General features: G+C 64.0%; 2 protein-coding genes across 4 annotated transcripts in view; both read left to right on the top strand.

The window, feature by feature from the left end:
- Window positions 1-4224, top strand: part of ACSF3 (acyl-CoA synthetase family member 3) — a 38049-nt gene extending 33825 nt beyond the window's left edge. The window contains exon 10 of the mRNA XM_029926085.1: window positions 2783-4224. Within this exon, the coding sequence (XP_029781945.1) occupies window positions 2783-2915 (133 nt within the window). The 3' untranslated portion in view covers window positions 2916-4224. The remainder of the gene's footprint in view (window positions 1-2782) is intronic.
- Window positions 4225-16554: 12330 nt separating this feature from the next.
- CDH15 (cadherin 15) overlaps window positions 16555-27461 on the top strand; it is an 18088-nt gene continuing 7181 nt past the window's right edge. The window contains exons 1-5 of one of the 3 annotated variants that reach the window (XM_029924130.1): window positions 16555-16715; window positions 18777-18858; window positions 24377-24520; window positions 24715-24870; window positions 25919-26063. In XM_029924130.1, the coding sequence (XP_029779990.1) occupies window positions 18817-18858; window positions 24377-24520; window positions 24715-24870; window positions 25919-26063 (487 nt within the window). In that variant the 5' untranslated portion in view covers window positions 16555-16715; window positions 18777-18816. Of the gene's footprint in view, window positions 16716-18736; window positions 18859-24376; window positions 24521-24714; window positions 24871-25918; window positions 26064-27461 lie in introns of those variants that run through there. The other 2 variants (XM_029924129.1, XM_029924131.1) reach the window with 2 other exon arrangements.

Below are 27461 nucleotides of genomic sequence, written 5' to 3'. Positions count from 1 at the left end.
TAAAGATATTTTTGGCTCGTCCAGCAATTTCGCAAACACCAGGAGAGCCTGGTTTCATGAGGGGCAGCCAGCTGGGCGAGGGGCTTCCTCTGGATTTGCAAAGTCACAGTTGAAAGAGTCAGTTTAACAAAGAAGACTCTAGTCGCTGTGGCTGCTTTGATTAGACGGTTACTTTGTTAAAGAGAAGAAACCACATGTCCTGAGCTGAGCTCTCTGCAGAGACTGTCCTGTGCAGTCTTACCCCCCCGCCCAGGCCCAGGACTCCCGTCCATCCCTGCAGGTACGTGTGCACACGCCAGGCTTGGGTCGGGGAGGACCCCGAGGGGGGCTCTCCCTGCTCCGGGGGTACCCTGGGAGGACAGGTCAGGCAGCAACCCCGTCTCCAGGACTGTAACACAGTGAGGCCATCGTCTGGACCTCTGTGTCCTCAAGCTAGGCAGTCACTGGGCGGTGACACACAGGCCACCCACCCCATGGAGGGGGAAGAGGGGTCTTCCTTGTGAAGGGCAGGTCTGACTCTGGACCTTGGCTCTTGGTGAAGGTCTCTCTCTTGCTCTCTCGCTCACTCTCTGTCATGCCTGCTGCCATCTGGGGTCTTTCTGAAGGTTTTCTAAAATAACATTGTCCTCTGCGTTGTCTCGTTTTTGCTTTCTGAAGATCTCACCCTCACACACCTACTCCTGGGGAGGGAGTGTGGCCTGGAGCGGTGACCCGACCACGTTGGCAGGGTCTGGGACGGGGACCCCCGCTCCCCTTCGTCCCCCCATGTACCAAGCTGGAAAGGGACGCGGGGTTTACACACCAGGGCAGAACCCAGGGCCCGTGCCCCCGAGCCCAGTGGTGACGTTTGAGGCCAGGCAGGAGCGCTGGGCGCTGGCTTCGTGCCCTCTGGGCCTTCTCCCCAGAGCAGCGCCGCCAGGTAGCGGCTGGGCAGGGACGCCTCCGCGGTGCCCGGCCCGAATCCCCAGCAAGCCTGCTGCTACCAAACAGCTCAGCTCTGCAGGGCCCCTGTCTGAGGGCACACTTTGCCTTGAGGTGATTCTGGAAGGTTCCTGCTTGACCTGTTGCTAAGCGGAGATTTTCTGGAGGAGGACGGGGCACCCCTCTCCGTCTCCAGGGTCAGAGTCCTTGGTCTGAAAGGACCGCCGTCCTTGGAAACGGCAGGTCCATAGGACTGAGGCTCTGCTGCGCCCTTCATACCTTTTAGATCCTTTTCCAAAGTTTGTGCCTTTTGTTCCTCTTTTCAAAAGTGGCTGCTGAGTTAGGGCTTGTGACACTGGGCTCTTACTTCCCGCCATCTGCCCCCTGTGGCGTCCTGCCCCTCGGGGTGAAGGCCGCCCGCCTGCACACTCGCCCACACTGTGTTCTTCCCTCCACTGACCCCGGAGCGGCTGACCCCGGGCCGTCGGAACGCCACGGGCTCTGACCCAGAGTCGCACCTGCTCCCGGCCCGGAGCTGAGCACAGCCTCGCTGCTGGCAGTGGGCGGACGGGTTCTGGGAGGCTGTGCTCAGCTCCGCCTGCTCCCAGGGAGGGTCCAGTCACAAGGAAATGATGCGCGTTTCCGTCCTGTGCCCCCTGGCCCGCCCCTGCCTACTCTTTCCGGACCCTGGCATCAGCTTTGCACTGGCCTGCTGAAGGGGACGCAGGGGAGGGCCACCCACACACGCTGGAGACACGGGGTTTGGGCAGTGGGTTGGGGGGCCGAGAGGGGCTGCGTCCCTGGATCGGGCCTCCGGGTTCGCCCCACCGTGCTCCGCCCCTCGGCCAGTGCTGGGGGCCTCTCAGCAAAGTCCAGCCCGGCTGCCTGTGTCTCTGGGCCCTAGTGGGCAGCTGGCTGGGTCTTGAAGCTGCCGGGACCACAGGTGGGGCTCCCTCTCCCCTAGCGAGCCAGCGCCTGAACCCCAAGCCCCCCCCAGAGTAATGATGCGTTCGGTGGGCCGTTGGTGACACTCACTGCCCGTGGGCAGATGGATGCAGCCGCGAAGACGATTAGGTGCGTGTCCACAAGCACTAGCTGTAAGGCCGAGATTTGCGAGTCCTCGTGGCCCATCACGAGCTCACCACGGCCTCCCTGGCGGCTGAGATGCCCCCACAGCTTGCGGACCAGAGGCCCCACGTGCCTGCTGGCCCTGGGCAGACACTGGGATGCCGTGTCCCTCTGGCCTGGCCTGGAGCTGTGGGCAGTGGCCTGGGGGGTGTAGCTCAGTGGTCCAGAAGCCAGGAGCTGGTGTGCCTGCCCCGCCGCCTGGCTGGACCCCGTGCCCTCCTCACCAAGGGGCAGGGGCCTCAGGTGGGGCCTCAGGAGAGCCAGTGCCTACAGCCTGAGGAGCAGTTTCCCAGAGTAGAGCCTGGGGGTGGCGAGATCCTGGCCCGTGGCCACTCACTCACAGGAGAACTTGGCGTCTATTGGGGCCCCCGTGGGACAGAGTGCAGGGCGGTCCTAGACCCGTAGACACGCCCTCCCACTTCTCACCGGGCTCTGCAGGGAGGGCAGCACCAGCCCTCGAGGGCCCCCTGCCCTGCCCACCTGCCGTTCCGTCCGACTGGCAGCAGCCCTGCTCTGGGAGGCCTGGCCCTGAGGAGGGCTTGTCCCCTGGCCAAGGTGGGCCTGGAACCCAGGCCGAGGCCCCTCCCTGTGGTGGCCTGCAGCAGGGACGCCCTCCCGGAGCAGGCTCGGGCCCCACGGGACATCTGCCCACCTCGCCGGGGTCCCTGTTGCCCTGGGAGGGAGCTGTTCAGGCCCCAAGTGCCTTCCACTCAGACCCCGCTCCCGTCTGCAGGGGCGTCCTGGCCCCGTACGCTGTGCCCTCGGAGCTCCTGCTGGTGGAGGAGGTCCCGCGGAACCAGATGGGCAAGGTCAACAAGAGAGACCTCGTCAGGCGGTTCTACCCCAGTGAGCCGGGTGCCCTTTGACCTGGAGCCCCGGATCAGGGGGAACAGGGCCGGGGCTGGCAGCGGCGCGGTCCCGGCGCAGCGCAGCCTCGGCCTCAGGCTGGCGTCCAGATCCAACGTGACCCCCGTCGTCCCCTCTGCTGCGTCCTCACAGCCACACCGTGTAGCCCCCCGTGCTGCCGTCTGCCGGGCGGGTCCTCGCCGCGTCCAGCGCGTGCTCCGGGCAGCAGGTCTCCAAGCAAAACTCAGTAAAGTCTGTGCGGAGAAAACAAGCATGTGCTGTGCTGCGTGGGGTCCGCGTGCTGGGGGCAAAGTCCCGCATCTCCGCGAGCACAGCCGAGCGCCTCCCACAGCCCGGGCTGCCCGTGTGGCCCCCCCAGGGCACCTGTGACCGCCCCCCCAGGGCCTCTGGCTGGACACCTGACCCCGAGAGTGGGCCTGGGCGTCCCGGTGAGGGCTCTGGGACAGCCCGGCACCTGAGCGGGTCGCCGACGGGCGTCCGTCCGCACGGGCTCACTCACGTGGGCCTTTAGGGCCAACGCGACTCAGCTCAGGGCTGGCAGCAGCGTGCCCTGCTGTGCGTGTGGCCCCGGGGTCCCCGAAGGAACTTTCTAGACCAGGGGCTGGCAGCTTCGGTGATGGGTGAGCCAGCAGGTCCGGGTTTCTGGCTCTGCAGCCGCAAGGCCCCTGTCACTGTGGATCCGCTGGGTGGGGGAGGTCACCGGGCCTCGACCCTTGACCCGCCTCTCTGTGCCACACCCTCCACCGGCCCGTTTGCATCCGCCCTGCAGCCCCACACTCTGCTCTTAGTGGTGCTGGCCCTGGCACGTGGGTACCCCACCCACACGCCAAGCGGAAAATCCAGAAGCTTCTGGGTAGTTTATTGGAGATCACCGCAGCTGCTGCGCCCGAGACTGCTGGAGTCTGAGCTTTTCCTGAACATCATGTGCCCGGAAAGCGTGTCTGAAAGACCAGCAAAATGGGGCTACGGCCAGGAGGGGCCGCTTTGGCCCTGGGCAGGGGCAAGGTGCTTGAGAGGCTGTAGAAGCCGGCCCGCGACTCCCCTACCCCTGCGCAGCGTGCGGCCTGGCTCCCCGAAGGCCTGACCCCGGGCGTGGTGCTTGCCCCAGGTGACCAGCCCACGCCCCCACCTGAGCCTGGGACGCGCGCTGGCTGCCCTCTGCCCTGGTCCCGCCCTGTGACCAGACAGCCACCTGCCACTGGGGCGGACGAGATGGAACGCCGCAGGGCCCCTACTTTATCCCCCTGATTTGACACTGTGTCTCTTAATCCTGAAAATTTTGATCTCCCGAAAATGTTTACAGAATTACTCGGTTTATGCTGTAATCTGTATCAAATACTTGGAAAACGTAATAGTCACTGTCGACTAACGGGACCACAGAAGCACGTTGGCCTGTTCTGGGGACATGTGCCCCTCAGGACACAATGCTGTGTCCTACTTGTCAGTGATGTGACCAAGCGTGACGAGGCTCCGCAGGGTCCCCCTTGGCTGGACAGCGGCGTCCATGCCGCCCTGCACTCCACTCCCAGAGGAGAGCCAGGCGGCGGCCTTGGGGCGGGCCCTGAGGGAGGGAGCACCCCAGGCTCGTGCAGACAGTGGATGCCCCCACCCACACGTGCAGGCGCTGGGGCCAGCAGAGGCCGGTGAGGTGGGGGCAGGCTCCAAACGGCCTCATTTCTGCCTCAGTTTCCCTGTTCGTGACTTGAGGCTGGCACTTCCTTAGCGCTCTTCTGCTTCTGGCCAAGGGCCTCAGGGCTTTGTTTCCTTTGGAGCCCAGTCTGGGGAGGCTCGTGACCTCATGGTGCCTTCCAGCTGAGACCTCCTAGCCCCCCACAGCTCCCCTGTGGGCCGGGCCACACAGGCCAGGCTGCCACGCACCCCTGCCCACGCCCACCACAGCCACAGCAGGTGCCGCACGCCTATCCCCTTACTGGCCACCGTCAACAGTGCAGGGTCCCCGACGGTCAGGGGCTCGCCCAGGCCCATGGCCACTGCAGTCCATGCTCTGACCTTTCCGTGCCTCCCCTCTGTGCCCTGGGGCCTCCCCCTGCCGCCTTCACACGTGGGACCTGGCTTCTCCTGAAACCCTCTTCCCACGCCCCTCCCAGGGGTGCAATGGGAAGTGAGGCCGGACGATGCCTGTCCCATCAGGGTGGGGGCCAGTCCCCACGAGGGCCCTGGGGTAAGACTGTGTCAGCTGGCTGCCCCCACCGACACAGGTGAGCATGGGCCCCCCAGAAGCCTAGGGAGGAAGCCGTCCGAGTGCTCTGGGTCCGGGCAAGGCCGCGGGCCCTGGTGCGTTGAGTCTGGGCTGCCCGGCTGGGGAGGCAGACAGCACAGTCGTGTGGACCCGGCTGTGCCTGACGGATTGAAGGGGCTGGAGACACATGCCTTCAGGGCCACAGGGCCACAGCCACGCCGGCACACACGAGTGCCTGCACGCACACCAGCCCTGTAGCCAGATTCTAAGGGTGCTTTCCCGAGAACCCCTGGGATCAGCTGAAGCTGTGAAAGCCCAACTCTGTGTCTCTTTTATGTTGAATTTCTCCATAAAATATTTTTTCAGAAGATTCAAGCGCCGAATGGTACATTCGATAAGTGCGGCTCTGGTGTTTGAAGCAGCCCTGGCCTGTGTGCGGCCTGGCCCTTGGGCCCCCGGTGACCACCCTGCCCCTGCCCTCGGCCGCCGGACGTGGCTGTGACCGGGCCGCCAGGGCTCCCCAGCCTTGCACACCTGGCTGGGTCTGCCCCATCCCGTGTCCCGTCTTTCTCCTTGGGGTCGCCTCCGTCACTGTGGTCCTGTGTGCATGGCCACGGGTGCGTGGCCGCTCTCTGGAACCTCGGAGCCCCCGCAGCTCCCCCTGTCCCGACTGCAGGCCCAGCATGTCCTTTGTTAAAACGGCACCGCAGGAAGTTCTGAGCTCACTGGATAGATCGAAATCAGATTACCACGCCCGCATCTGTAACACGTCCACGGCAATCGGACGCGTCCCTGGGGAAGAGCTGCAGGGAGGCACGGGCGCGGAGAGCTAGTAAAGCCACAGATGGACGGCCACGGGGCGGGGTGGCCGCCCGGGACCCTCGGCCATGAGGTGGGGGGGCACCCCGAGTCCGAGGGAGGGGAGAGCAGCGGCCCCACTCAGGCCCCCACGCACTGCTGCAGCCGGGCTGTGTGGAACGGACACCCAGGTGCTCCAGCCTGTGGCACAGCACACTGGCGGCCGTGGGGTGGGCAGCGGCCCCAGGTCCCAGGGGGAGGGAGGCCGGGTGGAAACCCCACTGTCTGGGGTGAGGTCAGACAACTAACCAAGCCCAACAGTGCAGGCGCCGCGGTCCGGGCGGGAGGCCGTCTGCAAGGAGCTCACCCAGGACCTGGTCGGCACTGAGACTTGCCGGGGCCATCCCTGGGGACCCAGAGGCAGACACTGTGGGCCATGGATGCCTCTAGAAGCCGGGAAAGAGGAAATGGACCATCCCCTGGAGCCCCCAGGAGGAAGGAGCCTTGTAACACCTCCGTCTTAGCACCGAGGCCCCCGGCTGTGTGGTGGCAGTGTCCCCTCAGTGGGCAGCCGCTGGTTCCTGTGGACCCAGCCCCTCCATGCCCGAGTGGCTGTGACCGTGGCAGGTGCAGCGTGTGGGAAGCGGGTCTGGGTGCAGGAACAGGCGTTTGGGGACAGCGTCTCCAGGTACCATCACTCAGCCGGGGCAGGAGGCCCAGCTGTGTCCTTGCCAACACCTCCCAGCATTCCTGCGTCCCCTTCCCTCTCCTGGGTCCCATGTTGGGGACAGTCCTATGGGGAAAGCACCGAGGTGGGTGGCCAGGGCACCTGCACACCAGCCCCTGTGCCTCTCGGAGCCTGTTCCACAGGCAAGGCAGGGACACAGTGCCCACGCCCGAGGCAGAAGGATTTGATGGGAATCCCATTCCTGAAGGCCCCTCCCTGGGCCCGGTGCAGGCCACAGGCTTGGCAAGGGGTTTCCCTCTTGGCCCTCAGCCCCCAACAGGTAGGTTTTCTGGGTCCTCCATTCAGGGGCCCAGCCCCAGAAGCAGGGGTGCAGGCGCAGGAGCTCAGGATGGCTGGGGCCCAGAGGCACAGGCTGAGTCTGAGAGGCAGGCCCTTCTTGCAGTACAGCCCTGTCCATGGCCAAGCTCAGAGCAGGTACCAGGAGGCAGCTCCCACCTGACCTGCTCTCCCCCAGACCACGCAGCCCCTCCGAGGGGGTCTAGGGCAGGTGACCAGCCGAGGTCCTCCCTGAAGGCCCCATCTCCCTGCATGTGCCGGCAGGTGGACTTCCAGGTCAGAGGGAGCACAGGCATGCGGGCGGGGCGTCCCTGCGCATGTGTGCGCACCAGCAACTGCCTGTGGGTTTGCGTGCCTGCTTCCAGGTGTGACCTGCCCAGTGGGGACTGCGTGTAGGGTCCGCGCGTCTGCACGCTCCAGCGGGTGGCGGCCCTGGCCCCGCTGCACCCCCTCCCACCCACCCAAGCAGCATCTCGTCATCGGCTTGCAGGTCACGTCATCCGCTAACAGTCTGCTTGTAGGTAATCACTCCGTAAGGGCTACAGGCCATTAAGCCGTCTCCTTCCTTCCACCCGGTCAGCGCTGTCCCCACCAGCACGCAATAAAACCGTTAACAGCCACAAGCAGCCGCATCCACACAGCATCCGTGAGGTTCCCGTTAGCACCTGCCTCACTGGGGAAGAGCCACGTCTTAGGAGACGATGTCTTGGTCTTGGTGCGCCGGCCGGGCTGCGCCCTGAGCGGATGTTCGCGCACACACCGTACAGACGCATGTATGCACATGCATGTAGAAACATACGTGCACAGCCACACATAATCACATGCAGACACACACATGTTTATAGACGACACAGATCTGGGCTCTGAAGCCTCCTGCCTGGTGTCAGCTGCCCCTGGGCCCCCAGTGACCAGTGAGGGCCAGATCAAGGCTACCTCAGAGACATGCTGGGAGCCGGCGGCCGCTGGCACGAGGCTCCAGCCTGGGACCCTGTGCCCCTAAACAGCCGGCATGTGGATCCCCACTTCTCCCTTCCCCAGAACGGGGACATCTACTCACAGGGGATCAAGAACATGTTTCAGAAGTATTTTAAACATTGAGGATGGAGGAAAGAAGACGGGCCAGTGCTGAGTCTACCCAGCCTGTTGGGTCATGGCCTCGGGCAGGACTTGCCTCAGATCCTTTTCAAGAAGTCCCAGCCCCCCTCCCGCATTCAGGAGCTGAGCGCACAGTGCCCAGCGCTTGTGTTACGCGCTCTCCAAGCTGACACCAACCTGCTGCTGGCGTCATGCTGTTCTGCCACTTGCTGTGTCTGTGGACCTAAGCTCTGGGCCGCGCCACAGAGGCCCACCCCTCACACATGTCACCTTGTGGATGGCATGGTCGTAGGCACCGGCCTCCACCAGACAAGACGCCGCAGCTCACCTCCATGCAGCATGGACGGACAGGCTAAATCTCTGCCGTGGTGCTGGGTGGGAAGTAGGATCTCTTTATTTTAATTTGTTCTCCCCTAATTGCTTCTTAGGCGGGATATTTTGAATATATTTATTGTCCACTTGAATTTTCCATTTTGTGAATTGCCTGTTCGTGTTCTTTGCCCAGTTTTGAGTTGGTTGTTGGTAATTTTGATTATGCACTGGTTGTGTGACTTGCCTTTTATTTTCTTTATTGACGTGCAGAGTGTTTAAATTTTAATAGGTCCAAATGCATTCATGTTTTTTATGGTTTGAGTATTTGTCTAAAAACTCCTTTCCTCCCCAAGTTCTTAAATACACTTTCCTGCGTGTTTTTCTAAAAGTTACAAAGCTTGGCTTTTCTCGTGTAAGCCTTTCACTAGAAATTTATTTTCACGCGTCATGTGAAAGGCCCTGATTTTTCCCATGCAGAGTAATCAGTGTTTCCCTCTGCCCACCGAACTGAGTGTGGCCTCCGCTCTCTGCCCAGCTTCCGGGCCTGCCCCGCTCAGGCTGCGTCCCCTCTGCCCTGTTTCCAAAGCGGGGCACTGGTTAGCACAAGGCACCGCTCCCGTTTCCTTCTCCAGAACTGTCCTGGCCTTCTCTTCTGCCTCCTGAATTTTAAGAACAGCCTAAAGTTCCTTTTTATTTTTTAATTTTCTTTTAATGTGTTATTTTTGAGAGAGAGAGAGAGAGAGAGAGAGAGAGAATGAGCCGGGGTGGGGTAGAGAGAGAGGGAGACACAGAACCCAAAGAAGGCTCCAGGATCTGAGCTGTCAGCACAGAGCCCGACGCGGGGCTCGAACCCATGAACCCAAACTGACGTTGGACGCTCAACCAACTGAGCCACCCAGGTGCCCCTAAAGTTCCTTTTTAAAAAAACTTATTGGAAGTGATGGCATTTATAGGTTAATCTGGCGACATCTGACATCTTCACAGAAGCGCGCCCTCTGGTCCACTAACATGACCCAGCTCAGCGTCTTCTGGACTCCTCCCTGTGGTGTTTGCTCAGTGATCATTTAAAGAGGGCTGGGAACAGGTCCTTTTTCATTCGTGTTGGAATCCCGACTGGGAGTTTTCATCCAGGTTCTAACTGGTCAGGGGTGCGGCTGTTGGGTTTCCGTCCCGCAGCCTTGCTCAACTGAGCAGGTCGACGCCTGCCCAGTGCCGGTCACGTGTCCTGTGCCTCCCGCTCCTCTCTCATCCCGCCGCTGAAATGTGCCCGGACCTACGAACCAGAAAGGGGTAGATGCCCCAGGGCCGCCACCCAGCGGGGGGGACGCCTGACTCCCACCGGCACGTTTCTTGCTAAGATGCTCGGGGAACCAGCGCTAGATTGCACCGAGAGGTTTTCTTCTCTATTTGGCCATCCTGTCTGTCTTTGACTGCGTTTTAAAAGTTTTTTTAGGTTTATTTATTGAGAGGGGAAACGGGAGGAGCCGAGAGACGGGAGAGAGAATCCCAAGCAGGCTCCTCACCATCAGCGCAGAGCCCGACAAGGGGCTCGAAACCACGACCCACGGGACCGTGACCTGAGCCGAAACCGAGAGTGGGGTGCTGAACCGGCTGAGCCCCCGGGCGCCCCCGGCTTTGCTGTCAGCACGGACCCGCTGGTGGTCTGCCCTGAAACGCAGTCGTGTCCCTGGGACAGACCCTGCGTGGTCACACCGGGCCCGAGCTGTCCTGTTTAATGGGACTGTTGAACGGCCCTGTGGTTTCTTACCTACGATTCCAACTCCACGAAGCTTTAAAAGTTGCCCGTTTTCCTTGTTGTTGTTGTTGGGGTTACACGGGTCTGGCGGGCGCTATGGATTGAAATGCTTGTGCCCCTTCCCGAGCCCCTATGTCGAAACCGCCGGCGCGGGTGATGGTGCCCGGAGCGGGGGCGCGGGCACCCCGGCCGCTGTGCCTCGTGGGGATGCAGCCGGGGGCGGGGCCGTGAACCGGGACGCCCGCGCGGGACTCCAGATGTGCTGGAGCCTTCAGCTTTGTCACCGCTGCCTGAGCCGCCGCGACGGTGCCGTCCCAGACCGCCAGGGAGTAACGCGAGCCTCCCCCACATCCGAAAGCTTCTGAATCCCAACACGCTTCTCACCGGGGGTTTGAGTGCTGGACGTGGGCTTGCGTCTTTACTCAGGCTTGAAGGTGGTAAAACTGGCCCTGGGGGCAGGGCCGGAGGCTCTCCAGTCACCAGTGTGATGTGCCTGATGACGACTGCTCTGTCCACCAGCGTCGCTTCTCTGAGTCCACGGGATCGTGTGTCTTCCGTGAGAACTGGCCTGCCGTCCGCTCTCAGGGGACGTCCCCTGCCTTGTCTGCCCACGTAAATACACCTCGTGGTGCTGACGGCCGCCCGGCCTCCCTGCCCGCCTCCCTGTTTGCTCATCTGCGCGGCGGTGGCTGCTTTGCTTGCTGAGCCTCCGCCATCGCCCGCCTCTCCTGCCCCCGGAGGGCGGCCTGGCCTCCGCTGGCGGCTTCGGCTGGGCCGTCGCTGGCTGGCCCCCGCCAGGCCCGTCCTTGTGATGACAGCCCGGTGCTGAGGCGCCACTGGAGCGTCCTCACGCTTTGCCACGTGGCACTTCTGGTTCCAAACCGTCATTTCTACTTTGACTTAATCTCGTAATCCGCGGGTCGCCTGGGAGCACCTGTCGGTCCCCTGCGTCCCTCCTGCTCTCCGTCATCCTGCACACACAGGCCTGGGGTCCCAGGTCTTAGAAGCCCAGGCACCTGCTCTGCCCCCTGCGCAGCCAGCTTTGCCTCAGAGCCAAGTGACTGGACACGTGACAGTGCGGTCACCGCAGGGCCAGCCTCCACTCCGGGACCGGCCTGTTCGATCTGCGCACGGCAGGCCGCTCCGCCTTCCCCTCGTGTGCTCAGCGCCGGGTTCTTTGACCCATTTATTCTCGACTATTAAATATTTTTGCTGAATTGGTAGCATTTCTATCCCTATTGGTGTTTTCCCCCTAAGTTTTCTTTTTCTGAGAAATCTTGCTCCTCCCTGGTCAGGGGCACATCCGACCGTCCACCCCGGGCTCCTCCTCACTGGCTCCGTTTGGTTTGGGATGTGTCTCCCGTGAGCACAGAGCCCGTCTTCGTCACTGATCGTAGGCTGTTTATGTGACAGTTGGCTGTAGTTAGACTTCACCCTGCAATCTTATTCGGCATTTTCTGCCCACCACCTTACGGATTTTTGGCTTCTTGCTTGGCCTTCTGTTTTGATGTTTTAATAACCTCTGCTTTTTCCTCCTTAGTGCATTTGGAAATTATAAATTAAATTTCCGGGGCGCTTGGCTGCTTGGTGGGTAGTGCCTGTGACTCTTGATCTCAGGGTCGTAAGTTAGAGCCCCACGCTAGGCATGGCGGTTACTTAAAAATAATGATAGAATACTGGGGCGCCTGGGGGCTCAGTCAGTTGAGCGTCCGACTTCAGCTCAGGTCATGATCTCTCGGTTGGTGGGTTCAAGCCCGCGTCGGGCTCTGTGCTGCCAGCTCGGAGCCTGGAGCTGCTTCCGATTCTGTGTCTCCTTCTCCCTCTGCCCCTCCCCTGTTCATGCTCTGTCTCAAAAATAAACATTAAAAAATGTTTTACATTAAAAATAAATATAATTACATTTCTGTTGAGTACCTTTAAACTTTTTGAACATGTATAACGCTCACAGCACCTTTTCCAAGTTTGTGGTCACGCAGTAGGCGGGCGCTGTGGCCAGGATGGGGCCCCGCCCCGTGGCACGCTTCTTTACAGTCTCCGTCTTGTTTTGTTTTGGAAACAAAAGTGCATAGGCTTTGTTTTTACAGTAACTGGATAAATTTAGTGACATTTTCTGAATCTCTTGGCTCAACGGATTTCCTTGTCATAAAGAACGCTCTCTGACAGTTTTGGCAGCGTCTCTGGAGTGGCCCACCTGCTCAGCCTCAACACATGGGGGCCTCTATTTTGTCCTCACTCTTGAAAGATGGGCTGCCCGGGTGCAAGCCGGTTCCTTGCACCCCCTGCTTCTGGCACCTTTGACTCTCCTATCTCCCCAGTTCAGGAGCCTGTCATTCTCAGGCTGTAGAGGACCTCCTAGTCCCACACATGCCTCGGCTCCGAGTACCCCGCCGCCCGAGCTCCGCTCCGAGTCCTCCCCCCCCAGCTCCACTCCGAGTCCTCCCGCCCCCCGAGCTCCGCTCCGAGTCCTCCCGCCCCTCGAGCTCCGCTCTCAGTCCTCCCTGCCCCCTGAGCTCCGCTCCGAGTCCTCCCGCCGCCCGAGCTCCGCTCCGAGTCCTCCCGCCGCCCGAGCTCCGCTCCGAGTCCTCCCGCCGCCCGAGCGCTCTCCAGACACGGCCGCCCGAGCTCCGCTCTCAATCCTTCCGCTGCCCGAGCTCCGCTCTGAGTCCTCCCGCCGCCCGAGCTCCGCTCCGAGTCCTCCCGCGGCCCGAGCGCTCTCCAGACACGGCCGCCCCTCTGCACACGCGCACTGGAGCGCGCTTGTCCGGCCCGCTCAGCTCACCTGCACTTGGGTCACTAACATCAGCCCCATTTCCGTGCAGACGGCAGCCAGGCGACGTCCCCTCAGCGCCCCGGCTGACGTACCCAGGACTCAGCAGGGGCCCCAGGCCCTCTGTGCACATGAGTGCGGTGTCATCCTGTCTCAGTGTTGGTGCCACAGGGTCTCTAGGGAGTTCTGAGTCTTGCTTTTCTCAACAGACCTTGGGCCACCACCGTGCCTTTGTCTCAGGGAGGAAGGAGACCACAGGCCAGGGCAAGGCCAAGGGCAGGGTGGACCCCAGCGGGCCCTGTGCTAAGGTGAAGACCACCGGCAGGCCGTCCACCCACACTTACACCCTTGCGGCACAGGTGCGAGTGTCAGGAGGGGACTCAGGCAGGCACCTGGTGGGGGGAGTCCTGACCCGGCGCCGGGGAAGCCCCTCCCCCGACCTGCGGCCTAACCTCGGGTACACGAGATAGAGGTACAGTCCTGCCCCAGGGAGCCCCACCCCGGGGGACGCGGCGCTGGGCCCTGGCGGGCCGCACGCCCCCGTGGCTGGGGAGGCACGAGCCGTGCAGTGGGGCAGCAGCTGCCCCGACCCGACCCTTCTGCCCTGAGGCCCGGCCTCTGTCTCCTGGGCCCGGTCACTGGAGGCCCCCGAAGACCCCGCCGGTAGGCGGAGTGAGCCCCCCTCCCCAGCCCCAGCATGAAGGGTGAGACACCTATCCTCCGACAGCCTCGGATTCTTCTGGTCGTTCGTGTGACGCGTGCGGTTATCTGGGGTTCTCTGCCCCTGAACTTGTCACCGGGCCACTTGATGTCGGTGAAAGACAGTGGTGCCAGCGCTGGCTGAGGGGAGCTGGCCAGGGGTGGCGGGGGCTGTGCTGACTGGGCTCAGGCTCTCCCCGCCTCAGCCCTCCCCCACCCAGACTGAGAGCGCCCTCGGCGCCGTGCGGGAAGAAAGGGGGAGCACGGAGGGCGTGGCCTGCAGCCCCCTGGCCTCCCCGCCCCCCAGCCTGGAAAGGACCAGTCACTACGTGGCCCCATTTGCCCGGAGCCCTGGCCGCCAGCCTCTCCCAGAGACCCTCCTGGGGGCACACACCCGGGGCCCGAGGACCCTGCGAACCGGCCTGTGTGGCGACAGCCAGGAAGCAGACGCACTGAGGCCACTCTGAAGAGAGGGGCTTATCCCGAGTCTCCACAGGCCCCCGAGTGGGGATGCCCTCCTGGTCCCTCTGTTCCATGTGCCAAAGACAGGCCATAGGGCCAGCGCCCGCGGTGGGGGGAAGACACGGGGGGGGGGGGGGAAGGCCAGCCTGGTGCGTGCCCTGAGCACAGTGTCACACCACCCTGGCCCCCCACCGCCACCACTTCGCCACACGCCTCTGGCTTGCCCTCCCCCTTCCTACCTTCCACACTTTCCTGCCCACACGTCCCCTCCCCTGGGTCCTCAGCACCCTGAGACTGAAGGAGCAGGATGGAGGGCTGCACTCCTGCTCTAGATTATTGGGGTGCAGGCCCTCTGGCCCCTCTGCCCTAGGTTATTGGCATGCGTGGCCCCCAGCCTGTCTGCCCTAGGTTATTGGGGTATATGGGCCCCTGGCCTGTCTGTCATAGGTTATTGGGGTGCAGGGCCCCCAGCCTGTCTGCTGTAGGTTATTGGGGTGCATGGGCTCCCGGCCTGTCTTGGTGAGAGTTTTTACTGTAGTGAGTTTTCCATCCAAACTGACCTGGGGACAGCTCACAAATTCCTCCAAAATTTGACCCTCTATGCCCGGTGACCTTGTCTGGCCTGCCCCCCACGTAGCCCTGTGAGTGTGCCTGCGTCGCTACAGCCAGGCTGTTCCCCAGGACCTTGGGCTCTGGCCGGGCAACCTGACTCAGCCAATGACAGTGCCCCGTGGCTGAGGTCACAGCCTCCCGGAGAGGAGGCCCCACTGCCTGCGGGGTCAGCACCACGGCCAGACCTCCGGCGAGCTGTGCGGGGTCCGGCCGTGGTGGGTGAGGGGCCGGCAGCCCGAGGCCATGTCTGGGACGGACATGGACAGGAATCTGCGCGGGTCCCAAAGCCAGCATTCTCTCCGTCCCTCCTGGGAAGGCAAGAAGGCCGAGCAGCCCATGCTGGGGTCCCTTTGCCCTGGGAAGGGGCAGGTGTGTCCAGGGTGGGGGCGAAAAGGACACATCACCCTGCCCACCTGGCCCCAGAGCTCAGAGCGGGGTGGCCTCTGGGCCAAAGTGGGAGGGCCAGCCCACTGTTCCCTCCTCCCCTCCCAGGGCTTCCCTAGAGCCACACTGCCCCCTGCTGTTGCCAGCGGGCATGGCAGGAACCCGGAGAATACCAAGCTTCCCCTGCCACCGCACCGGGTCCCTGGGGCTGATTATCGCCTAAAGGACACGGGAAACCACGTCTGGTGAACCTGGGGCCACTCCCTGGCTGAATCGCCATCAGTATATCGGAGGTGTGGGCTGGTGGCAGCTGGGCAGGACAGGACCCCAGCCCCAGTGGCTAGGGGCTTGGAAGTCAGGGACAGCCCTGCTGAGAGGCCAAGACCAGAGCCTCCGTGGGAGGGGCGGGGGCACCTGGGCCCAGCCCCTGTGATCAGCACCCAGGTCAGCCTGTGAGCGCCTGGTTGCCAAGCCCTCGGGGCCCAGAGAGCTCACGGGGAGGGGCGGAGCCACCAACCCCCTTCAGCCTCTCTTCTGCCTGCTGCCTGTGACTCCGAGACACGAAAGCACAGTGTGAGAATGGCTGCTCGCTATGTGTCTGGGGGACTGTCATGGGCTTCTGAACAAAGACAAGGACTCCCCAGAGCTGACGGCCCCCGCCTGCACTGTGTCCTGTGGCCGCCAGAGGGCAGGCGCGGCCTGGACCGGGCCCTGACGCCCCGCCCTTCCTAGGCCAGCCCGGCCTCGCCCACCCACGTGCCGTCCCCTGGGACACCCTCTGCAGGGCTCCAGTGCCCCGTCCAGGCCACCGGGGTTAGTCAGGGCCTCAGGCTTCCCCCGCACTCTGCACCCATCGCCCAGCTCCGCTGAGGAACCGCTTACGCTGCCCCCACCCCCGTTAGGATCTGTTTGGGCCCTTGGACTCCTGGGAGGGCAGCCCCGGAGGACGCTCCTCGGCTCTGAAGCCCCAGCGCCTGGAAGGGGGAGCGCGGAAGGGAGGAAAGGCAGCGGGCAGCTCGCCTCACCCCCAGGCCGGGCTCCCGAAGGTCGGCCAGGCTGCTGGCCAGGCCCCACTTGTGTTGGTCTGTCTGGAATTCCCCGAGACCTCCTGTTCCGGCCTCTAAAGTGAGGGGCCCGGAGACACGGGCCGCGTGCGGCGGGAGACCCGTGCCTGGGCGCCATTCGGGTTTTACTGTCCTTACAGGCGGCCCCCAGGCTTCTCCACGTGGGTGGCCACAGGCACCCCAGGGAACGTCACCTGCCCAGGCTGCCACCTGGTGTCGGGTCACTTCCTTCTCTCAGCAGCTCCCGGCCCCCGGCGTTCCTCCCGTCCCCTCCGTGCCCACCCCCAGTCCGAGCCCCCCTCCTGCACCCAGCAGCCTGAACCGCCTGCCCCTCGTCGCGTTCTCAGCGGTTTTGCCGGCCCGACCGACCTTAACGGACGCCACGAGCGGAGCGGAGCCGTGCGCACGGCGCCCCCTGGCGGGCTGCAGGCGCCGTGGACGTGCGGCCGTCCCGCGCGCCGAGCAAAGCGCAGCCTGTACCAGCCGGTGCTGGCAGGTTGGCCCCTGAGCACCTGGCGTGTCGCCGCCAGAACAAGTTCCCGCGGACTTAGTGGCTGAGCATCTTCGAGTCTGCTCCTGGTCACAGAACAGAAGGCCAAAGGCACCCCCTGAAGCGTCCTTGCCAGGTGCGGGGCGGGGGGGAGCGGCCCTGACCTTTGCCAGGTTTCCGGAGGACGCCAGGGCTTCCCGAGCACCCCCCACCCAGTCTGGGCCTCCCAGGGCCTAGCCTTGCAGGCCAGACCGCGGGTCTCGGAGGGGTGCGGCTGCGGCTCTTCAAGGGGCAGCGTGTGATGAGCAGGGGCCGTGGGCCCCGCCCACTCGTGTGCCCTGCGCGCTGGCCACCCCGAGGCCACGCCCCATCTGCACTGCCCTTGCTCCCTGCAGGATTGTGGGTGGAGTGTGGACTCCGGTGCGGCCTGGGGTGGGGGAGGTGCAGGGTAGAGTCTGGGGAGGGGATGACTCCTAGGGAGGCTGCAGAGTTGCAGAAAGGGGGCAGCACCAAGTGTGGTCAGAACTGCAGGCTCCGAGAGTCCAGGCGGTCGGGTGCCCCCAGTCCGTGTGAAAATGAGAGGGCTCTTCTAGGGGGGCCGGTACTTCATTAGGGAGGAGAGGGGACGGGCCCTGCGGCCGAGGGGTGGGGAGCGGGGGCGGGACCAGCCCTGGACAAGCCCTTGGTGCTCCTGGAACCAGCCCTCCCCTTAAACCGAGGGCGGCGGGAAGAACTGCGCTCCCAGGGCCTTGGCTAAGACCCCAATGGGGAGCACGCAGGGGCCCTTCCCTGCACTTGGGGCTAACCTATGACCTAACCCAGCTCACCCTCCCCTTTGAGGACCTCTACCCCCTGAGATTGTTGGGTGGGAGACAAATGGTGAAGAGCAAGGTGCCAGTAGGATGGGCGAACAGGGAGAAAGGAGGGGATCTTCCATGTCCCTCCACCCCCATTAGAGCGCCTGGGGTTAACCAGGCTCAGCCACCCATCCCCTCTGCCTCACCCCTGCACTAGTACCAGAAAACAGAAGCCCAAAGCATTCAGAGGGCTGCCCACCCCTGTCCACGGCCCCCAACCTCAGAGGCAGGATGGTGGCCCTTAGGGGGCGCTCCCCAGGCCCAGGGCCTCAGAGCCTAGAGACAGAAGGGGCTCCCCGCCAACTCCCCACCTCGGAGCAGTGAGTGCCAGGGACTCGGTCATTGCCAGAGCCTCCTTCAAGCAGCCTGGCCTCCTTCCAAAGAGGCCGAGGGCACAGATGGTGCTGCACCTGCTCCAGAGCCCCACGATCTGGACAGGAGAGCAGAGGCCTGGGCCCGACCCTGCAGCTCCCTGGACAGCCCCCACTCCCCCTGCTCAGAGGCAGTGCGTTAGCCCATAAGGTCCTTGCCAGGCCCTGTGCTCTCCACCCTCCCTTACTGCGAGCTGGGCTTGTGCAGGACACACGCACCACAAGCGCAGGTCTTGAAGAAGAAAGCAGTAAGAAATCACCAATAATTGCCTCAGAACAGGAGGCCCTTGGGGACAGGGGAGGAGGGAAGGACTCTTGCTGGGCTGGAGAGGGCTAACCTCAGGCTAGGTCTATGGCTGGCCTTCCTCTGTGCTAGCCCCAGGGGAGCCCCACCCCAGTGCCAGAGACTGTGACCTACAATGAGCAGGCAGGTGCCAGTGCCTGACAGGGTGGTCAGGAGCTCCCATTAGACAAAGCCCTCAAGGCGGCAAGCAACATGCCCTGGGGATAGCCAAGGGAAGAGCACTACCAGCAGAGGAAACAGCCAGTGCAAAGGCCCTGGGGCAAGAGTGTGCCTGGTGAGTTCCGGGAGCAGTAACGTGAAAATTAATGGCTGAACGAATCCATCCACCCTTGGTCCTGACTCAGCCTCCACCCACCGCCGCCTTTTCCGACGGCCTTCCTTATCTTGCTGCTTTATCCCGGGGCTCTCGCATCCCTGGACGGCCGCCTCCAGGCTGGTTCTGGCCCGCCGCGCACAGGTGCCGGCGCTCAGCCCGGGGCCAGCCCCCGTCGCGCACACGTGTCGTCGCTCAGCCCGGACCCCGCCCCCGCCGCGCACACGTGCTGTCACTCAGCCCGGGCCCCGCCCCTGGCCCCCTGCTCCGCCCCCGCACACGTGCTGTCACTCACTCGGGGCCCCCGCCCGCGCACTTGTGCTGTCACTCAGCCCGGGTGCTGTCCGAGCAGGAGGCTGCCGCAGGACACTCGGCCCCTACTCCTCCGGTCCATGGACGCCGCGCTCCTCGTCGCCCTCGGGCTGCTGGCCCAGGTAAGGTGTCTGGCCGCGCGGGTCCCTTGCCCCTTGCCCTAGTCTGTGGGACGCTCCCGGGGCCGCCGGCCCTGGCCGCCTTTGGGAGGACCCATGAGCCGAGGGCGCCCGGTGGGCAGCTCTGTCCACGGCGTTCTGTGCACCAAGGGGGTCCAGAGGCAAAGGGTAACCGCCTCCGCCTGAACTGGACGGGGAGTCGAGCTGGGGGGCCGCCAGGAGACCCCCTAGCAGGCCGGCCCTTCCCCAGGAAGTGCGCCGTCAAGCCTGCTGGACCTGCGGTGAGAGCCTGGGCGGGGGGGTCCCCGAGGACACTCCTGCTGGGCTGGCAGTGACCCCGGTCAGTCTCGAGTGGAGTTCGGGGCACCCCCACCCTGTGTCCCGCGGCAGGGGCAACTGCAGCTGTGCCCTCCAGGCATCCACGCTCCCCTGGCAGTGCCCTGCGGAGCCAGCCCCCCCCCCCCACAGCCCGCCACCCCCATGCGCCTCCCCTGCCCCAGCTCCCTGGTCTCTGGAGCCGGGAGCAGGGCTGGGTAGGAGGAGGCAGACCAGGGCACCCCCTGGGAGGGGGCCTCCTCTCCTGGCGTCCTGGGCGCAGGCCCTGGAGGACCAGGCTGGTTCAGGGCCGCGGGGAGGGGGGGGGAAGGGGGGGCAGGGCTGGGCGGGGGTGGGGTCGCTGTTAGGGAGGATCCCAGTTCCCTCACACCTGGCAGGTAGTGAGCTCCAGGGCCGAGCGAGTGCGCGCAGGTGACCGCTGCCTCCCGCTGCCGCTGGGGAGGACAGTCAAGTTTCCCAGCACCCACTCTGGGCCTCCCAAAGACCTCCCAGCTGTGGCCGGAAGCTGATCAGGCCCCCCAGCTGGATCCCCCCAGCTGGGTCACCTGCACCCCTGCCTTTGGGCCCCCTGCCCCCCCCAGTGGCCCACAAGCTGCACTCCCCCAGCTCTCTGCAGGGAGGTCACACCGAGTGCAGGGGCTTGTGGCTGCCCGTGCAGGACCCTATGCCCGCCCCCTCCCCCACTGGGCTCCACTCCAGAGGCTCCACGGCTCTGGGGCCTCCTCCCTGCCCCTACCCTGCCCCAGACCCAGGACATGGGACAGGCGCATGGTGGAGACCTGCTTTTGGGGTTCAGGGTAGCTCTGCTGCAGATTCCTCTCCCCTCCCTGGGGCTCTTGAGGAATGACCCGCCCCCCACCCCCCATGGCTGGAGGCTTTGGGGATTTGGGGGGAATCAGCCAACGGGGGCTTGGATGCAAGTTCTGCCCTCAGTGTGGCTCAGATTAGTGCTAGCGGGGAGCTATTCCTAGAGGTCCCCCCAAAATACGAAATACGTCCACCCCACCCCTCCCCCATCCAGCCCAGCTTTCAGACTTTTGTCCTTCCCTGTCCAGCTGCATGGCAGCTGATGGCTGCCTCCAGATGTCCCTTCCTCCAGCTTCATGGTGGCTGGCCCAGGCGAGGCAGGGGCCTGGGGACAGGGCTCTGCATTGATCTGGGTGGTTTGGGACAAGGCACATCCCTCCCCTGCATGTGTCCCCTAAAATCTCAGCTAGGGGGCTTAGAGTGTCCCTCGGCTCCTTCCTCTGGCCCTTTGTACCCCCATGGCTGGGCCTGCCCTTGTGGGGCAGGGAGAGGCACGGGAGAGCATGGATGATTCAGGGCGAGCTGGGGTCTGTGGGCCACATGGTTTCTGGAAGGAAGGTGAGGCCTGGGCTGCACCCCCAGGGGGCTCTGAGGTGTGAAGGGCGATGTGGGAAAGTGCGGGACCAGGGACCTGGCACATGTAGGCCACACCCTCCGGTCGTGCTAATGTGATGGGAGCTGGGGCAGCAGAGGGGAGCCATCCTGGACTGTCCCCCCCCCCCAAGGTGGAGCGGGCAGCCCAGGAGCACAGTGGCCCTCACGTGGCAGCATCTGTCCCTGAGGGGGGAGGGACAGCCACTCCTCTTGCTCCCTTGCTCTGTGGCCTTGCCCCTCCTTTGAAGCCTGCAGCAGCTGCAGGGGCGACAGCTGGGCCCATTCCCCGCGTGCCTGATGCCCGCCAGGCCGTCCAGGAATGGGGGGCTGCAGATTCCAGCCTGGCCGGAAGGGGCTCCGGCCCGGGGAGCTTGCGGGCGGTGCAGGCCGGCAGCTCCTCCCTCCGCCCAGGGGACCCCGCCCACGTTCCACCAGGCGCCAGGCCTCCCACCTGCCTCCTAGACCTCGAGACACCCCGAGCCAGAACCCCCACACTCGGTTGACCCCTGACCCTCTCAGAGCCCAGGCCTGCGGCTGGTTTCTACGGTTCATCCAGCGACACTGGACAGGGCAACAGAAAGCGTCCCGGGTGGACGGGGCTCCAGGAAGCTGGGCCACAGGAGCAAACGTCCAGCCCAGGCCCAAGCCTGCTGTCTGACTCTCGGCAATGATTTTAGGGGGTCCCAGGGGCCCCACAGGCCGGCAGTGCCAGGAGATGAAGCCGGCGCTCACCTCCCACCAGGCTCCCCGTCAACAGCTTCTCCACCGGGGGTTCCCCTGCTCCTGGGGGCTTCACCACAGCTTAGGATTCTTCGTGCCGAGCCCACCACGGGGTGCTGGGGAGAAGCAGAGGGCCCCGTGGGCCACGTCCGCGCAGAGGTTCCCACAGTGGGGGGTTATTACTCAGAAGCCACTGTGGTTGGGTGTCAGGCTGGGGGCGGGCCCCAGTGGGGGGCAGGGGCCTTGGAGTCTCGGTGGCTTCCAGACCGTTCTGTAAGGTTCTTGGTTAAGGGAAGGCCAAGGGTGAGTGGGGGAGGTATCACTGGGCATCACTTAGAGGAAATGGGTCCATAGTTGTGGGAGCAGCACAGCGGGGGGCAGACGGGCACACGGCCACTCGGTGGTGCCTTCTCACTTTGTCTACGTGCCGGGGGTCCGTGTGGCTTGTCCTGGCACCAGACGTCCCGTGATCCCTGGGCAGCTCCAGACCCTCCCCCAGCCGGCCACGTCTCCTGGGAAGGGCTGGTGGGAGGCCAGAGACCGGCTGAGCGATGGTGGGGACGGCGGAAGTGGGCTGTGGCCCTGCCCGGCCACCCCACCCACCGCAGCCTCTGATCTGGGCAGGGGGCCCTGCCAAGGCTCTGTGGCTCTGCTGACCTCCTGAACTTGGACCGCGGAGTCCCAGGCTCTGCCACGACCACACCAGCCCCCACCGCATTGCTGGGCCTCCCGGAAAGTCAGCCAAGGCCACTGGCAGAGACGGGGGTGGGGGGCGGCCAGGGGCTCTGTGGTGGGCTGGACAGAGCAGAGTGTGCCCCGGAGACTCTCCCGCAGCCTGAGCTCAGGGACTGCTGAGGAGCGGCCCCCTCACCCCCTCCACCCATCACGGAGGCCAGGCAGCAGCAGCGTGGGTGCTCCTGTGAGCGATGGGGGTTCAGAAGCTGGTTTCCTTATGGTGCTCTCTGGCTGTGTGGGCCTGAGCGAATGGCTCAGCCTCTCTGAGCCCTACTCTGGGTAACCGTGAAATGAGACAGTACTTGTTCCTAGGGGGCGTGAGGGCTGAGAGAGCCTGGGGAGGGGGGAGAAAGGGATGAGAGAGAGGAGGACGCTGAGCTCCATGCTGCCCCCCTTAGACTCCCAGGAAACAGACGCTGTCCCCACCAGCACGGTGACCCTGGCCAACAGGGCTCCACTTGGCGGGAATGCTGTGCCACCCAGGCAGGCTTGAGGCCAGCGCTGCCGGGCTGTGGGGGGCTTGGGGGCCTGGCCAGGAGCTCGGTCCTTTCCATAAACCGTGTTTGCCGCCTCCCAGATTCCAGGCCCCTGTAGGTGAAAGTGCCCCTGGGATTTCAGGTGAGGAGGAGAGAGGAGGATCCGGAACTGGGGAGGTGCCCTGGGACCCCAAGGACAGACCTGCCATCCTGTGAGCGCTACTGCTGTTTTGTGAACAAGCGTGTGACGGGGGGGGGGGGGCAGAGGCAGCGGGTCACACGGGATGGCAGCTGGTGTCTCCTTCCGTCACCCCAGAACACCCCCCTCACCCATGCCTCTGAAACCACCAGACCACCCCATCCCAGGCCGCAGCTAGGGGTGAGCTCAAGGCGTTGAGGAGGCGAAGGGCGGCCAGAGAGCATGGCTGCCCTCGGAGGTGCCCTGGATGCTACCCCTGTCCACCTTAGCTAGAAGGGAGCACCTCCTCCAGGAGAGCCCAGTGCCTGGAGAGCCTGGGTGGGGCCAGAGAGCTTCTGGGGTCATCCCCAGAGCATGGAGGGCTGGTGTCCCCTCTGCATGCCCCCAGCTGGCCTGTCCTGCCTAGGGCTTGGGGGGGGTGGGCATGACCAGGCTTGGAGGGTACATTCTCCAGCAGCCAAAGCCAGCCGGTCCCAGCATGTGACCAAGCCCCCCCCCCCAGCCCCACCGCACGTGCTGCCATCTCTTACCAAATCCAGCCAGACTCTGCGCCCCTGGCCAGAGCCCCCCGGCGGGCCGGCCTCGGTGCCCGAGCCCACATTCAGACCAGCCAGCACCCCACCAAGACCGTGGGGCAGAGACCACATATTTAAACCTGGGCCTTCCCAGGAAATTCAGGATGTGTCTGTGCTGCCAGCCCTGCCCCTGGCCCATGGGATGGGTGCCTTTTTTGGGCCTCAGTTTCCCCATCTGAACTGTGGAGGTGGGGCCATGCTCCCCAGTGGCCCCAGTTCTGAGCCAAAGCCTGACCCAGGGAAGGGCCTGGGGGTGTGTCAACACCCCCTGGGGAGGGCAGGGTGAGCACGGCTGCCATGTGCTCCCCATCTTCCCTTCCCAGGGCCCCCTGGACGTGTGGAGAAGGGGGGGAGCACCCCCAGGGCCCTGAGGATCCCGGGGTGCTGGGGAGGACGGCGTGGGCTCAGCCCCCCGTGGCGTGGGGCCCAGCGAATTGCCGGCACTATTGACATCCTGGAAATGGGCTACACATTTATCCCCACCGAGCAGCCTGGAGAAGCCCCTTCCCACTGCCTGTGGGCCTCCACCAGCACCTGCTTCCTGGAAGCACTGGGTGGGCCCCACACCCCCCACAGGCAGCCCCGTGCCCCCCAGGAGGCCCCAAACCCTCTGGGGGAGCCCCACAGCCCCCCTTAGGCGCCCCCTTGCCTGCTTTGCTTTGGGGAAGGGGAGGGGCGCTCCCACCGCATTAGCCACACTTTCTCACACAAAGCATCCTTGGGAACCTCCCCCATCAGCTGCCTTGTTCACTGCTGACTCTCTCTGCCCCCAGCGCCCCCCGCTCCTCGCTCCCTGGGGCCTGGGGCCTGGCCGCTCTGGGAGGAGGTGGGGGAGGAGGTGGGGCCCGCAGCCCCGCTTCCCCCTGGCCAGTCAGGAAACAGTCACCAGGTCCCAGGGGCTCCCAGGCGAGCAGAGGAGACACATGCAGGGCTTTGGGGGCTCCAGGCTTGGTGTGGGGCAGCTGGGTCTCCCAGGCCCGTGCGCTCAGGGCTCTGATGGGGGCCGAGGTGGTGGCTCACGTACTCTTCGGAGCCTGGGCTCGCTGCAGGACTGACAGTTGCTCGTGCCTTTGTTGCAGAGCCTGGACCCGTCCCTGGGGGTCCCCAGTGCCCTGTACCCCTGGCTCCGGGCGCCTGCGTCAGGCCGCGTGCGGAGGGCCTGGGTCATCCCCCCCATCAGTGTGTCCGAGAACCACAAGCGTCTCCCGTACCCCCTGGTGCAGGTGAGGGGGCCCCTGGGCGCCCCAGGGGCAGAGCAGGCTCTGGACTGTCCCTGGAGGGTCCCTGAGGGCCTGTGGTTTAGGACAGCAAACCCTTGGGGTCATAGGCTGAGCTGCTGGCGGCGGGGCCAAGGCCGGGGAAGAGGGAGGGACCCTGTTCCGTGGCACCTCCCCCAGCCTGGCTCCTTCCCCGGCAGATCAAGTCGGACAAGCAGCCGCTGGGCAGCGTCCTCTACAGCATCCAGGGCCCCGGCGTGGACGAGGAGCCGCAGGGCGTGTTCTCCATCGACAAGTTCACGGGGAAGGTGTTCCTGAATGCCATGCTGGATCGGGAGCAGACGGACCGCTTCAGGGTGGGGCCCTCTGCTGGGGGGCTGGCGGGAGGGGCACTCCTGGGGTCCCAGGGTTGGGACGTTAGGCCCCATGCCCTTCATTGGTAGGTGCGGACAGGGATTTGGGACTAGAAGCTGCAGCCCAAAGATGGTCTCGATTGTATTCCCATTTAACAGATGGGTATGAGCAAACGGAGGTCCCTGGAGGTGGAGCTTGGTCCTGCCCAGGGAACTGGACTGGGCAGCCCCCAGCAGAGCGCTCTGCTGTCTGCCTCCCAGGAAAGCACCCCTGGAGCCTGGTGCAGTCTTCACACCTCACCCCAGCTTTGCCCCCGCCGGCCATGTTTGGGGGGGCGGGGCGTTGTGCAGAAGCGCACAGTGTGGCTCATCCCAGTGGCAGCTGTCCTTGATTCTCCAGGGAGGGTAGCACGAGACCCACCCCTTGGAGGGCGTGGGATTGTGAGGTTTGAGAGAGAGGCTGGTGGGGAGGGCGCTGGAGAAGGAAGGGCCTGCGGAGGGGAGCCTGACCCCCTCCAGTCCTGTGTCCCCCCAGCCCGGCCTCTCCAAAGTGTTGCCCTGGGGGAGGGGGCTTCTGACTTTGCTTTTTCTGTGCCCTGAACCTTCTTCCTCCAGACTTGGAGGACAAGTTCTCAGTCCCCTTACACCAGAGACCATGATCCTACTTGGAAATGATAGTGCACTCGCTCTCCTAAAGGGGGGGGAAGTGGCTTAATTTTCATTTCACGGGTTTATTATGCTCCAAGAGGAGCCTTAGCAGAAGGGAGGGAGCGGGAGCGCTAGTGAGACTGTGCCTTCAATCTCATGAAACATAGCTGTGAGCTTCCTGGCAGCCAGGGCGAGAGGGGCAGCAAGGCAGCCGCCCTGCCGGGCTGTGGGCAAGCAGGCTGGTCTTCGGGGAGGTCTCACCTGCTGCGTGCTCGCCCCGGCGCATGCCCTTTCTCCCCTGTCTAAATTGGTGTTCCCCCCAGCGGGACATTGAGTCTGCACTTCTGTCCCTTTGCACGGCCGGGTGGGAGCCCAGCAGCAGCCCTGGCTCTCTGCTCGCTAGCTGAGGGCCTTTGCTCTGGACCTGGGCGGAGCCACCCTGGAGGAGCCCACGGACCTGGAGATTGTGGTTGTGGACCAGAACGACAACCGGCCGGTCTTCAGGCAGGAGGCCTTCAGTGGGCGGGTGCTGGAAGGCGCAGCGCCAGGTGAGGCTGGGGTCGGGGGGGCAGGGGTGGCTCTGAGTCCCTCCGAGCCTACAAATAAGCAAAGAGCCTCCCCCCTTGGCTCAGGGCAGGTCCTCCCCTCCCCCTGCAGCCACCACCATGGCCTGGGTCTCTAGTTCTCCTCGCCCCAGACATGTGCAGACCTTGACAGAGCCTTGGGGTGCCCTCCCAGGTGTCCTCCAGCCCCAGGCTTTCCTGTGAGCCCCTGGGCCAGCGGAACAGAGCCGACCACGGGCGCAGACCACGTGAACAGGGGTGCCCAGGACTGTGAGCCCTACAGGCCCTGCTGTCGGCCGGCCCAGCTCCACCAAAGCTGCGGCCCCCGCACATCACCCTTGCAGACGGGCGCCTTGTCCCTCGTCACCTGAGCCACTCAGAATAAGTGTGACTATCCGCTTGTTCGCATCACTAGGTCGGGACTGCGGTCGCTCCTCCACCTCGGAAGCACCAGAGCCTTTCTTTCCGTCCTCTGTCTGCACTAGTTCCTTGGCCGTGAGGTTTTTAGGACCCTGATGCTCCTTTTTATTTTTCAAAAAAATTTTTACTATGCTAAAATACACATAAATGTTACCATCCCAACCATTTTTAAAGGGATGGTTCAGTGGTATTAAATACATTCATAATGTGGGGCGCCTGGGGGGCCTCAGTCGGTTAAACCTCCGACTTAGGCTCAGGTCATGATCTCGGGGTTCATGGGTTCAAGCCCCGCGACAGGCTCTGTGCTGACAGCTGGGAGCCTGGAGCTGCTCCGGATTCTGTGTCTCCCTCTCTCTCTGCCCCTCCCCTCTCACACTCTTTGTCTCTCTTGCTCAAAAATTAACATTTAAAAACATACATGCATAATGTTGGGCCGCTGTCCCCACCACCCATCCCCAGCCCCTGGCTCCCACTGACTTTCCACGTCCGCAAATCTGTCTACTCCGGGGACGGCATAGAGTGGAATCCTCTAGTACTTGTCCTTCTGTGACGGCTTATTTCACTGAGCATGCGTGTCCTCCGGGCCACCCGGGTTGCAGCCGGAGTCAGGACGTCCTTCCCTTGTGAAGCAGGGTAACGCTCCATTCCGCGGCTGGACCGCGGCCTGCTTGTCGCTCCCCGGCAGACGGACGCTCGGGCGGCTGCCGGGAGTGTGGCTGTGAACACAGGCGTGCACACAGGTCTTCACGCTCCCACTCTCTGTTCTTGGGGGACACGCCCGGAAGTGGGGTCAGTGGATCGTATGAGGATTCTGTTGAATTGGCCGCCGTGCTGTCTTCCACGCCGGCTGCAGCGTTTCACACGCCCCCAGCCGCGCACGGGGCCCCGGGTTCGCCCACCCTCGCCAACACTCCTTTTCTGGTTTTCCGTGGTAACCGTCCAAGTGTGTGTGAAGCGGTATCT

The sequence above is a fragment of the Suricata suricatta genome, chromosome 16 (genome assembly GCF_006229205.1).
Source record: "Suricata suricatta isolate VVHF042 chromosome 16, meerkat_22Aug2017_6uvM2_HiC, whole genome shotgun sequence".
NCBI classification, from domain to species: domain Eukaryota; kingdom Metazoa; phylum Chordata; class Mammalia; order Carnivora; family Herpestidae; genus Suricata; species Suricata suricatta.
This window is presented reverse-complemented; position numbering and strand designations above follow the sequence as displayed.